Source organism: Plectropomus leopardus, chromosome 11, assembly GCF_008729295.1.
Source record: "Plectropomus leopardus isolate mb chromosome 11, YSFRI_Pleo_2.0, whole genome shotgun sequence".
In the NCBI taxonomy this organism is placed as follows: Eukaryota; Metazoa; Chordata; class Actinopteri; order Perciformes; family Serranidae; genus Plectropomus; species Plectropomus leopardus.
In genome coordinates, this window is record NC_056473.1 from 9,965,320 (window position 1) to 9,978,809 (window position 13,490).

Sequence of the window (13,490 nt, forward strand, 5' to 3'; positions counted from 1 at the left end):
TGCAGGAAAGAACAACACAAATCATGATATATAGATATTTTTATTACAATTATCATCTATCTTAGCCTTATATTCCAGTTTGTACATTTTTACAGATTACAATGATTTGCTTACAATACAGTGACCCATAAATACACCACTCAACCAGGCATTTTAATACACACAGTGTTGCTCTTATGTTAGCGCTGCACAAGCCTGGAAGAAAAACACATTGAAGAGCTTGGGTCAGTGTCAGCTTGTCAATTTGTGACACCCTCGTGGAAAAATGGCTCTGTACCAACTGCCAATAGTTAAATGTTAATGCCGTTCTGGTAAAAAGCATGTCATGAACTCAAGGGTATAAAAATAGCCATTTTGTTTTTGTTTTTTAATTCTACAATATATACATTAATATCTTCACTGTTAAATAAACAGTTTAGATGGTGGTTTATAAATATGTATTACTCTCAAATACTTTGTTACTTTACTGGCAAGATCTGCAATGCTATGCGTACACCTTTGAAGATTCAGAGTAAGGACTTGTGTATTCAAAAACATCTTGGTAAAATTGAGTGCTGTGAAGCATTTAATAGCAAGCAGACTGTATTTTCAAACAGTGGAAAATGAGAGGCAGAGGTGAGCAGCAAAGCATTACCCAAAGCTGAGGATAACAGAGCCATGATAGACTATGAAATTATACAGTTTTTTCCCTTGTGCCCTTTCTTCTTTTTGGACTTAGTCCGTGGGCCGTAAGGAGGAGAGGACATGCCTGCCACAGGGCTGGGCAAGTCATCGGTGTAGAAGTGTCTATGTTGCCTGGGCTGAGGGATGGGCTGACCCAGGAAAAAGCCTTCTTCCTCAGAATCGGAGGAGGAAGAAGAGCATGTGGAACACCAGTCATCGTCATCCCCATACATATCCAAGAACCTCCCCATGGCTTGACTCTGTAGCCCATAGTCTGACATGGCGGCAGGATTTGGGTGGCCGTGGAAGGCTTGGTGCATCTTGGGGCCGAGGGCGTTCCCTCTATGGTCCACTTTGTAGCGCATTTGGGCTCTCTCCTTGGGCAGAAGGTTAAGAGCATTGTCAGAACGAGACTTGCGACTGCGATGCCTCCTGTGGTGGTGATGGTGGCGACCAGAGTTAAGTTCCTGATCCTGCTCCTCAAAGTGGTAAACTCTCCGGCGAGTCCGTTCACTCATAGGTGGTTGGCGCACTGGAAGATCGCAATAGTGGCCATTGTCCACCACATCATCAGAGAACTTGACCTGCTGTGGCCTAGATTGTGAACGTGTCCTCCTGAGGGCAGGGACATGAGGTTTGGGTATGTCCTCTGGGAGAGGCACCTCTTCTTCTGGAAGGTGTTCCTCCACCTCCTCCTGCTCAGATACAAGGCTCTTCAGGGAATTTGCACTTCTGTGTAGCATAGAGGAGTTGAGGGTTCCCATATTACTGGTTTTCTCACAGTCTTCTGTCTCTAGTTCATGGAAGCCTTGCAGGGAATATACCAAAGGTCTATCCTTACTATCACCATCTACTGAGGCGCCTGGAGAAGAGAGAGAAAAATTGTAAAAAATGTTTGCATGGACTCAGAACCTGATTTTATAAAACAATGATTGCCATCCTATAAAATATTACTTTCTAAGGTCTGATGCATCATGTCATATCTACTCACCGGTAATATTTGAGAGTGCCAGTGAGTCCATAGAGTCTCGGACACTCTGATCTGTCTTCTTGAACTCGTCCGTGATGCACTCCAAAGAGTCATTGTACCATTGTGGCTCCTCTCCCTGGAAGCCTCCTTCAGCCCCATGATCCAGCTCCAACTCCTGTATCTTTCTGCTGCTCGCTGGACCTGGGTGGCTACCATAGGCTGAGTCCCCTAGCCCATCCTGTGACTGGGCCCAGTACATGTCAGCCTGATACTTCTTACTGGCCAGGCTCCCCCTTCCACCCCCGCTTCCACTGCCAGCTTTTAATGACTCCTGCTTTGACTTGGCATCCTTTTCAGCAATCCAGAAATCCGTGGGTCTGGAGTCAGTGGCTTGCTGAAAGACCCCATGTTCCCCAAACTTTAATAGCAGCTGAGTCATGTAGTCTTCATGCTCAGCCCACTCCTCCTCCGGGTCCTCGGGGGCCTCAGTCTCCTCACCACGTTCCCTCCAGAAATGCTCATCAGATAAGTTCGTGTGTGCAAGCTTGTTGGTCAGGGTGTCGTCAGGGTTTCCACTGAAGCCAGGGAACTTATAATTGACAGAAGGTGAGAAGAGGAGTGACTGTCGGCATTGGTCAGCTGAGCGACTGCTCTTGCCCATGCGCACACTGCGGCGGGATTCACGTGAGCGCGCTGACTGGAAGGCAGAGTCAGAGGAGTCCGAGGCATGCACATCTTCCCCGAGACTGCAGGCCTTGGAGCAGTAAATGCGGCCCTGGTGTGGCAGGAAGGGGCAGCCCAGTAGAGAGCTCTTACACTGGGCACAGCTGAAGCAGCTCTCAGTTGCATGCCAGTGGAGCCCATCGTAGGTCATCTGAGCATGATCAACACCTGGAAAATGGGGAATGTTGAGGTGGTTAGCAATACTTCTCTATAGGCTAGGCAATCATGACAGGAGTTTTATTTTTACTCTTGGAAATACCATCTTACCGATGTGCTCTCCACAGGCCTCACAGTACTCTGCATAGAGAGACTCAAAGCAGCCACAGCAGTATGGTCTGCCATCCTTCATGATGTAGCGCTGTCCCCCCAGGATTGTCTCACATTCAAAACAGGCAAAGTGCTTCATGTGCCAATGGCGCCCCTCTGCCTCTGTGCACTCATCAGCAAAGATAATCTGTAGACACAGATGTAGACTGGATGAGATAAAACTGCCAGCTTTTGCCTTCCTGACTGCCATCAGTCTGTATTTTCATGCTGGATTTATCCAAGACAGTTGTGGAGTTATAAATTAAATTTTATTGCCATCCCAGAGTAATTCTGAAAGACCATAAACTTCAAACTCTGGATGTTTTTCCTTCTCTACACCGTTTTCTGTCAGCATTTCAGTCTGGTGGTTTATACCTCGTCGCAGGCTGAGCAGCGTGGTTTGAGTAGCTCAGCATGGTGCCTTCCACAGTGGATCTTTCCATCATGGTAGAAGTAGATCAAATCCACCAGCAGTTCACTGCATGTGGAGCAGGCAAAGCATGCAGGGTGCCAGCAAAGCCCAGGGCCCGCCCTCGAGGAGAACACTGCCATTTCTCCACCGTTGATGTTTTCACCACACTGTAATATGCAGACATGATCATGTGATTGATTAGAGCCTCCTGTAATGACTGTAGATCAATTATTCTGTAACAAGATAATTTGAATCCTGCATAGGTGTTTACATTTATCAAACAACTGCATGGACTTGGTTTTTGCTTCAAGCCCATATGTGAGGCGGATATATGTCCCAATCTGTGCAATACTCCATCAAGTCCTCCAAAGTGCAGTTCCAGAGTTTGTGTCTCTTTCATGGCCTGTCTTCCTGGCCAACATATTATATGAGGATGCATTTTCAAATCAACTACAATGGCCGTGTTTCTATTCAGTCGTCAAGCCAATCTTAACTCAACTGGTTTTGAGCTAATAAAGTAGGCTATGCAGAGCAGTTTAAGCAGTTGGTGGTATAGGATCTGCTTTTTTGCATGGCTGTAATCTGCCAGTAACAGAGCAGAAAAGGTAGACGTGGGAAACCTGAAGTCAAACAAGCCCTTTTGGCCATCTAACCCATCTATGAGAAAAATGGAGAGAAGTTATCTAGACTTTGTTTCAATTAGGCAAGTTTTAATTGTTCTTTCACGTCAGCTTGTACTGGCCATGTTTCATGCAATCTGGTAATGAAATGGGTATATCTGTGAAGATGCAGTCGTGTGAGTTACAGGTTTGCTATTTTAGAACAAATTCGACAAGGGCGCTTTCATATCCCATTTAGTGAAACGACTTTTTTGATGGAGCCTAAAACCACCTCAAGCAAGCTTTAGAACTTCTGCTGTTTCCATTCAGATTTTCTTATGCAATACTTAAAAATGTGCATAAAAGTAAGTTTATGGGAACACGGTTAGTGACATTGAAAAGAAAACAGGAGAAAGTATGGATGTCTAGTGGAGTGCTACATCAGTGGGATGTTTTGACAAGGTTTATATGCACCCTCTGACTGCTCAATGAGCATTGTAAATATTAAGTGAAACACTGTCACGAGCCGCTCCAAACCGCTCAGCAGTGAGGTCTGCATGGCTGCAAATTGTGTTTAGGGAACTCTTAAAAAGCAAGGTTGACACTGAGATCTTTATTTTAGCTTCCTCTCTAGGGTTTTGGTTGAAACTGGATTCAGATTTGCCAAATACCAAATACATGCAGATGTACAAAGAACTGAATAGGGAGTAAATCTTATTTCAATAGCGAAAAAGGCTTTTGGGATTTGAAACAATATTGGTAAATGACACAGGCAAGACAGGGAACTTACATGCTCACAAATGCTGTTCAGAAGATTGCGGGGCAGCAGTTTCACTGTGCCCCTCCCCAGTGCTTCCTTCTTCCTCTGGACACTAAACATAAGCAGCTCCTTCTTCTCCTCCTCAGTGAGGGACTGGCAGTATCGCACCTGGGAAGGAACGTGATAAGTTAGGGGTACAGAGGTCAATTTCCCAATCACACACATTTATATAATGGACTGGAAAACAAAGATGGAGGACATGATGGCTCCCCTAAAGTGAGGCCAGGAAATCTTGATCCCCTCCTGCTGGCTGGCTGGCAAGTGATAAACCCCGCCCCCCTCCATGTTAGAGGAAAGGACATGAGCCAAACGAAAAACTTGAAAGTATAGATTCAATTTTCTCGAAGATGGTTACTGTCATTATAGGTTCTTATCACTCTGAAGTATGTTCAAGTGTTGTTGTTTTTGTTTTGGGTTTTAATTAGTTATTTGATGCTATAAAAAAGGGGTGTGACATCGTTATTGACAGCTATTTGTGCCAATTGGTTTTCCCACCATCAATGGTGCTTCTGGAGACTTGTCTGATGGATGTGTGGGTTGGAACTTCATACCAACTGCATGAAATCCTGCTCTGAATAACACCACCAGCTCAAGATGGCAGAGGTCACATCTGGGATATTTTGATTTAATTTTTGTAATGTGGGAGGAAGTAGAGACATGTTGTCTATCTTTATATACAGTCTATGGTTTACATGAGTGAATAGGTTTTTTTTTTAATGTCTAGTACAGAAAAACCTTCTGTGTTTCAAATGGCCCTTTCATATTAAACCCTTTAAGGGCCAAAATTGTAATAAAGGATATAAGTATAGGTAAGTATGAGAGAGGGCAGAGAGCAAACCAGAGCATGCTGAACAAAGGCAACTCTTGACCCCAGCTTGCCCTTCCTACACCCCCTACATATCTCCACCCACAGCCGTGATTGAGAACATCATTTTTACAACGGGCCTTTTTGATGTGTCCCAAAGCCTTAACAAGAGGGAAAGCAGACGTTTACACAAACAAGGCCTGTGTTTAGAGTGAAATCAAGAGGACGGGCAACAAAGGAAGAGAGACAGCCAAGTCGAACCATGGTGCCACTGCGGTGGTGGCATCACATAAAGCCTCTTTCAACCAGCATCCCTCTCTCCTGCTGAGCGGTCCTCGTAAAAGCCACTGCTATGACAGGAATCCTGCTGGTGGGGGCTCCCGGCAAACATCATAAAATCATCAAGTCAAAAGTCACATTGTGCCTACACTGCATGTCTACAAGATTGTGGAACAAAAATCCCCCAGTGTGATGTCAACGTGATTGCCAAGGGCTCACATTAGTGGGATGGCATGGAGATGGCGAGGCTGTTAACGCTGTGGGTTTAGCGGGCAGCAACAGATACGACTGCTCAAACAAAATGCGGAGTAAATCTTAAAATGAGAGAGCCTTGCTGGGGTGAATTTTATGATTTTTGCATTTACGCACATGCACACAAAATCTTCTCACCTCATTATCATGTGGTGGGAGTTGATAGAGGAGTTGCTTGATTCTAAACTTCTCTCCCGGACTGTTCACATAGGGGATCTTCTCCTCAGGCAGACAGGAGAAATATAACTGGACCTGGAGAGATCATAGCATGGAGTAAAGACATTAGGCATCGAAAAAAGCCATTTTAGAGAGCTTCATTGACAGGTACTTGTTTTTTGTGTAACTCCTGAAAAAACACTTAAAAAATTGAAATATATCACTGATTATGAAGCAAAAAAACATTTTGTAATTCAATGAATCCCCACACAAGACAAATGAAACCCATTCCAAATGATGTATTTTTAAGACTGTGTGGTCATCAATCTGAACATATAGCTGCTTTTTGTTTCCCGGAGAAGTTGTTCTTTTTAAACCCAAATATTCGTCTGTTGAATTGCAGCAATATATTACTGTTATGATCTTGGACAGAGGAGCCAGAGAGCCGACACATTAATTTAGGATGAGACACATTCTGGGACAGCTCTGTGTAAAATGTACGGAAGACTGACTGTGTGGAATCAATGCGTTTGCTCAAACCCCCAAATCAGCTTTTTTTTTCAAAAGGCTGACAGAGCATGGATGCTCTTTGATGATGGCACTGAAGGAAACATTTTCTCCATGAATCTGCGTTAAACAACTCAAAACAGGTCAACAGGTCAAATCAGTTTAATGGTTGTGTTTTCCAGTCATATGCTTGTCTCTATAGGGACAAGACAAAGCAGCCTGTTGCTGTGGCACTTTGACCCTTGGGGCCGACCACTGAAAACTAAACTTTATGAGGGAGGGGCTATTATAGGCAGCCAGATAAAGAGGTGGGATGTGCTTGTCTTGTGTGTTGGGGGGGGGGGGGGGCTTCCTGCAGCTTTGGCCGTCTAGAGTGGGGGAAACAGCAATTTACCCTGACAATCAACCTAACGTTTGCCCCCCACCGTAAATTATGCACATTTTCATGCTGCTATTACCCCTCATCCAGCTCCCTAGGGGCTGGGGAACAGTCAGCTATCACCCTGACCCTATTTGTGTCTTCACTGTAATGATGACCCATAATACATGGCCCATTCAAGGCAATGACCGCAGTAAAGGCATTACAGTTGACCCTTGCCTTTCTAAAACAAAAGGCCCTGCATGTTTGGGATTTAAGATCCTCTGTTGCTCTCTTTTTGCCCATCTCCCCCTCATTGCTTCCATGTGTGTTGTTTAACAAGGGAAGCGGTATAGAGAAAGGAGGGAAACGAGAAGAGAGGAAAGAGGGGAAAACGCAGCCGATTTGGGAAAAGTGCCACATCACACTGGCTGCCCTGCGGACACAACTTCCAGCCCTGCTTGTGTTTGTGGAGGAGAGGGCTCGTTAAAAGACGGCCCCTTGATTCCCGATACCGCCAGCAGCAGTAAGCTCGACCCACCAAGTCCTCCTCTTAACAGATCTCTGATAATCACAAGCAGACTTTTGCCTTACCGCAGTTTGTAAATAAAACTACACACATCCTGTCTGTAAGTGGCTGCCTGGTGGAGCCTAACAAGTCTGCCTCAAACAAAGGGACAAAGCAAAAGTTTTATGAAATATGTTGTCTGTCTCAAAGTGTCATCATCCAGTTGGTATGTCATTCAGTAACGTGCAGAACAGCATTTATCTGGGCCAGGCAAATGGGCTAAAGGGAGTTGAAATCAGGTCAGAGCTGTTTTTACTCTCTGTCAGGAGGATACACAATCATTCAGTGCGGTGAACCAGTGAAATAGGTACCAGAATTGACAAGAACAATCTCTTTTCAAATAATTTCATGAACAAAAGCAATAAAAATTTCTGTGGCCCTGATGGTTGAACATTTCAGCAAAATGTTTTGAACGTTGCGTTTTGTGAAATTTTGTGTATTTTTTAAATGACGTTTTTTCTGAAATGTTTTCTGAAATGTCTTTTGTAAAATGTTGCAGTATTTTCTGAAATGTTGTGCTTTATACAATGTTTTGTGAAGAGAGTTTTGTTAAATGTTATGGTGTTTTCTGAAACATTTTCTTTTTGGAAAATCATTCATTCATTATCCGTAACGACTTATCCTCTTAAGGGTTGCTCTGTATATAACATGATCACAGAGAGGGAGGACGGAGTTGTCTTGCCTCTGAGCTGGGAACGGAGGTAGCAACAGGCCCAAAACGAGGTCTGTGTAAAACGTGAAAGATGGAAAGACGTGATCTTGGGCAGCATGGGTGTTACATATTGATGATGTGTTTATGTGTGTGACCCAACACAACAGATGAGCAACTGTTAGCATAGCAGCTAATTCAAAGAAGAACGGCAGCCGCAAATGTCAACAAATTGGGAAAACAATGAGATTCGGAAGCTCCTAAACCTCTGAGCAGAGGACAAGATCAGCAGCCATATAACAGAGAAGGTGTGACTGACACATTCATGCCTTTGTTATTGTTTTAGAAGGCCCTGACAATGTTATATGTCACACTAGAGGCGGACGCTGGTGCGATAAATGTCATGCCCATCAGGCCTCTTTTGATTGCGGGATACAGCGATGCAGCGTATCATGATACACTGGAGCAGACTGATGCTGATTGGTTCTGTGTAAAAATGCAGGCCCAGGAAGTTGTGTTTTCTAAAATGTAGTGTTTTGACCCTTATAGCCACCACACAAAACAGTCCTTTGTGAGAAATATTGTGCTCACCTGTTCAGGCCTAAGACCAGGTGGAACCCAGGCGTACTCCTCCAGTGCACACCCTGAGTCATCGTCAGAGGTGGAGCTGCGTTGGAAGCCAGAGTTCAGCTTACTGACTTTGTGCTCCATCATCAAGTCTCGCTGGCGTGCCCCTCCCTGGAAGCCAGCCGCCGACACTGCCGCACTCGCCAAGCTCATCAGACTCTCTTTTTACTGCAAACAAGACAAAAAATATAAAGGATGCAATAAATATAAATGATCAGAAAAGAAAATGATTTAGAGAAATTGGGGGAGAGAATAGGAAGAAGAAGGAGAATTGAAGTAGACAAGTAAACATACTGGTTAACAAGCCGTAACATTAACCAATCTCCTCTTTCCTCACTCCATCTAATCCTGTTCTCTCGTGTCAGTGCCATTCCACCAAATGTTAACCGCCGGCTGAATCACACCATCACTGTCTCTTTCATGAGGCCCACAGCCCCCCTCAAAAGCCCATTATGGCATCTGAGCAAGCTTTTCTTGGTTTGCTTCTGGTGATGAGTCGACTTCATAAAGACACTCATAAAGAGAACTATACCCTTTCACTGCTATTGTGGTGGCAGTTAAACATGTGCCCTCCTCATGTGGCTTTGAGGATATAGCAACCATTAGGAAATTCCCAAAGCTTCATGAGGTGACGTCTGATCTCGTTATAGTGACAATAACAAGCGGTTAGCTATTCAGAAATACACAGTGAATTCACAGTTACTTATATGTATGCTTGTATAGCACAGACCTCACATTCCTGTCCTATGCTGTAAACTCAGTTTGCCACCAACTCGAAAGCAAGAACACACCAGACAGTGCCTGCTAAATCTGTAGGTTTCACCTTATCTATGGTGCTTAGGTCTGCATGAGTCATCACTCAGCCTGCTGAGGTGCTACGTCATACTTTGTCCCGAGAGGGGCCACCACATGGGATCTGATGCTGGCTTGATCAGTTGAGCCTGAGGTCTGTATAAACACAGGCCTGGCCTCAAGACCGTGGGCCACCATATGGGGAATGTCCACAGGCCTGGTCGCTCCCTTCATCTCCCCTTTTTTTTGGACTGTTTGTTTTCCAACCTGCTGCAGTGAATGTCTGATCATCCTTTCATCTTTTAGAAAGACAGAACAATGGCGGACAGGTGAAGTAGTAGAGAGAGATGAACAGAGGGGCACTTGGCTGGATGGGGTCGACTGACGCTCGGCTGGACACTGACAATACAATAGAAGGAGAAAAATAGAGCAAGGAGATGAAAGACTGTTGATCTATGTGTGTGGTGGCCATAGTCACCAGTGCTTTTCTTTACATCCACACCTTTGCAAACATGAATGTACTACAGTAGCAGGGTCCCCTCGGATCCTTAAAAAGTCTTGAAAAGCACTGAAATCATCAATGTTATAGTTAGGCTTTTCTTTGTATTAAAATGTCCTTAATCAAGCTTTCAAAGTTTTAAAAAATGCAAGGTTTTTTTTTTTCCTCGACATTACATTGAAAAATTTCAAGAGAAATGGTAAAAATCAATTTAAAAAATTGTTTCCAAATGACTTGGACATTAAAGACATGCAGTTAAGAATGAAGGAAATAGCAACGACAAGTATTTTTCTTTTGGGTTAGATGCTCAGAGCAGAGGAACCACTGCTAATTTGTCACTGTACCCTGGATGACATTGGGGAGTTCAAATTCAATGAAAATTGGCTATTTAATCAAGATTTTGCTATTTAAAAAAAGCAGTGAATACGAAGTTCGGTGTATTTTATGTGAAACATTTTTCAAACTCATCTCGATTACAATCAAGGAAGTAAAATCCCTTATGCAGAGTGAAAAGCATTAAAGGGGCAAGGAAACTTGCCAATCCAGGTGTTGTCTCCACCAAAAGACACACACACAGAAAAAAAAGAAATCATGTCTGACGTTACAAGAATTTGAGCAAAATTTTCCTGTCCTGTGATTAATTCCAGCTTATGTTTTTTGCTTTCAGTTTTGGTTAGTCTAAAATTTGTCTTAAATTTAACTGCAAGTGAAATAAAAAAAAATAAAAGTCAGTCTTACTTGCCTTAAGATAAAAAAACAGTGCATAGTTGGATATCTTTTTAAAAGTCATTGAATTAATGTTATCTTTGTCAAGTCAGCTCATTCAGTAATGTCTGTCAAAAACATCAGTCTGAAGTTTGCCAACATTAGCCACAATGCTACTGGTCATACCACACTAAGAAAGTAATACCCCTTAGTTGATTAAACTGAGCAAGAACGCATGTTGCATGAATTACAGGTTAAACTTCTGAAAGGAATGTGTTGTGTATTCTTTTACATGTAGCAAAGTCTTCCTTTAAGTAATATATTAGCATTTAAAATGAGCAATTTGACAAATGTAGTTTTTTTTCTTCTTTGTGACAAAAGAAAAAGCCTGCTTCATTTCCTGATCTGCTGTTAGCTTTGCAGGACCAAGCAGACACGAAATGATGAATGTGTGTCCAGTTGTGGTCATCTCTCATAGGCCAACGGCTCTTGCTGAGATCAAATGGGAGCCCAGCCAGTGTCCAGCAGCCTGGCCCTTACAACACCACCTCCCCCAAAAGCCTCTACCCCCTATGGCCGGCAAGGGCACTGAGGGCCGCTCAGAGACAGCTGAGAAAACCAGACACACTCGAGTTCAGCCTTTGAACGCCGGTGTGACAGTAAAGGGCCTGAAAATCTGCGCTCTCTCCTGGAATGATATATGCTTGGCTGCCCCGGGAGTGTGCAGCTCCTATGTACACATGAAGAGGGAATGCACACATTTATGCTGGAGCCAACACTGATGATGGCGTGCGGACATAGAGACACAGGCTAGCTGGTCCACACACACACACACACACACACACACACACACACACAGTAACATAAACACCCTGTCAGAGTCAGCTGTACACTCATGTACCCTGCTTCTCGTTCAGTGACAACTCTCTCTGAGATAGTGGCACACCAGACCCTCCTGAGGATGATTAACTACCGCACATAAAGCATACCATGCAAGGCGGCTACTGGCTATTCATATCAACTCATCTTCCTAAAGGACAAGTCAGCCTTGTGGCCTCGCCGCTGCCAACGACTGGCACGCCCTCCGCTAGCCTGCCCAAAGGCTATCAGGGTTACGCATAATGGATAGTGGCAGTGGATTCATGTGCTTTTTTTGGAATTTGTGCCTGCATTACCACAAAGTGTCAAGTCAGGCGGATTGGCTTATGACACGTCCCCTTAAAACGCTTCTGATGTCCTGAACAATGGCGTCTTTGTAGAGGAATCCACTGAAGGCTTGTTCCATCAAGAGCCTGTTTATCTCCATGGAATTTTTTTTTCCTCCTGAAGATGTAGCGTGTTATCTCCTTATACATGACAGTTAAAGCCCTCAAACCCAGATAACCTGTCTTCAGATGAGAGAAGGGGGGGACGAACAAGAAACACTGTCTTGTTCTATTCCCATCTATTGACTTGCAAATGAGACCAAAATAACCTGCAAAAATGTGGCCTTGTTTGAGAGCGGCTTGGGTTTCACATGGGAGATAGCTAACTATAGGCAGGTTCAGTCAGGAGCCAGGAGAGACTCCAACTTCACAGCCCCACATTTTATCAGGCACAGACTCACTCATGCACTACATTTGTTAGAAAGATGTTTGCTTTCACATGTTGGCTAAGTCTCCGCAAGGATGTATCATGCAGCCAAACCTGACTCACAGGAATGTCAGGCTTGAACTTAGGCCAGGCCCGCAAAGAGGAATAAAGGAGGTACACAGCTCGATGTGAGGCAAAGGGGCTTTTTGATACAACCACATGTGTTTGCATGCTAATTTTTCCTTTATATGTCATGCAGTTCATTTCCTCCAACCTTGCCCAGAACGCTTCCTTAACTTTTTGAATGACAGAAGCACTGAGCCAACTAACTTCACCATATTGACTTGCCAACCATGGGTGGATTATGAGACAATGTGCCCCTGTGCACAGACATGTAAAAGGCCCCGCCACCTCTCCTACACTGCACTGAAAATACGCATACAGACTTTGTGATAATTCAATTTTTTTGTAGTCATTTTATTTCTCTTCAAAGTCATTTTTTGTCTTTTTTGGTTGTTTTGTGTCTCCTTGTCCTTTTGCATCACTTTGAGGTTGATTGTTTTAGGGTAATATTATCTTTTTTGGTCACTTTGTGTGTCTTCTAAGTAATTTTGTGTGTCATTTTGGTTGTTTCACCGCTTTTTATAGTTTTGTGTCTCTTTGTAGTATTAGTGAGTCTCTCACAACTAAATTTGTAGCACACGCGCGGGGGGTATTGTGTCTTTTTTATATGTGTCTTTGCGGTAATCGTGAGTCTCTTTTTGGTCATTCTGTGTCTCCTTTTTGTCATATATGTCTCTTTGCGGTTGTTTTGCTCATTTTGTAGATATTTTATGTCTCTATGCAGTTCCTATGCATCTCTTTGTGGTCTTTTATTGTCTCTTTCTGGTTGGTAAGTGTTAATTTGAGTGACATTTTGCAGGTGAAGGGCCCCCCCTGACACTTTAAGCCTGTGCCCAGTAGTCCTGTTTAAAAATCCATTCATGTTTCTAACTCACTGACTCATCACTTGTGCTGGCTTTTTAAGTACCTCTCCCAACAAGGGATGTATGGTTTGTGAGCTTAGTTTTTCATCTCCCCCTTCTCACTGCTCCACTCCCCCTGCCCTGCCCTCCTCCCACACTGGCCAGACCCCTGCAGTCCTGAATGTTTAACAGCCCCTTGCTCTTTTGTAAAGGTGCTTGTTAACATGGCTTTGGAAGCTGCAGGCCTGCATATCTGACTGATC

General features: G+C 43.8%; 1 protein-coding gene across 2 annotated transcripts in view; it reads right to left on the reverse strand.

Annotated features, from left to right (window-relative positions):
• Window positions 1–24: 24 nt before the first annotated feature.
• prickle1a (prickle homolog 1a) overlaps window positions 25–13,490 on the reverse strand; it is a 31,721-nt gene continuing 18,255 nt past the window's right edge. For both annotated transcript variants that reach the window (XM_042496118.1, XM_042496117.1), the window contains exons 2-8: window positions 8,659–8,862; window positions 5,968–6,081; window positions 4,464–4,601; window positions 3,038–3,241; window positions 2,624–2,810; window positions 1,655–2,524; window positions 25–1,525 (exon numbers count right to left, since the gene is read on the reverse strand). In XM_042496118.1, the coding sequence (XP_042352052.1) occupies window positions 666–1,525; window positions 1,655–2,524; window positions 2,624–2,810; window positions 3,038–3,241; window positions 4,464–4,601; window positions 5,968–6,081; window positions 8,659–8,847 (2,562 nt within the window). In that variant the 5' untranslated portion in view covers window positions 8,848–8,862 and the 3' untranslated portion in view covers window positions 25–665. The remainder of the gene's footprint in view (window positions 1,526–1,654; window positions 2,525–2,623; window positions 2,811–3,037; window positions 3,242–4,463; window positions 4,602–5,967; window positions 6,082–8,658; window positions 8,863–13,490) is intronic.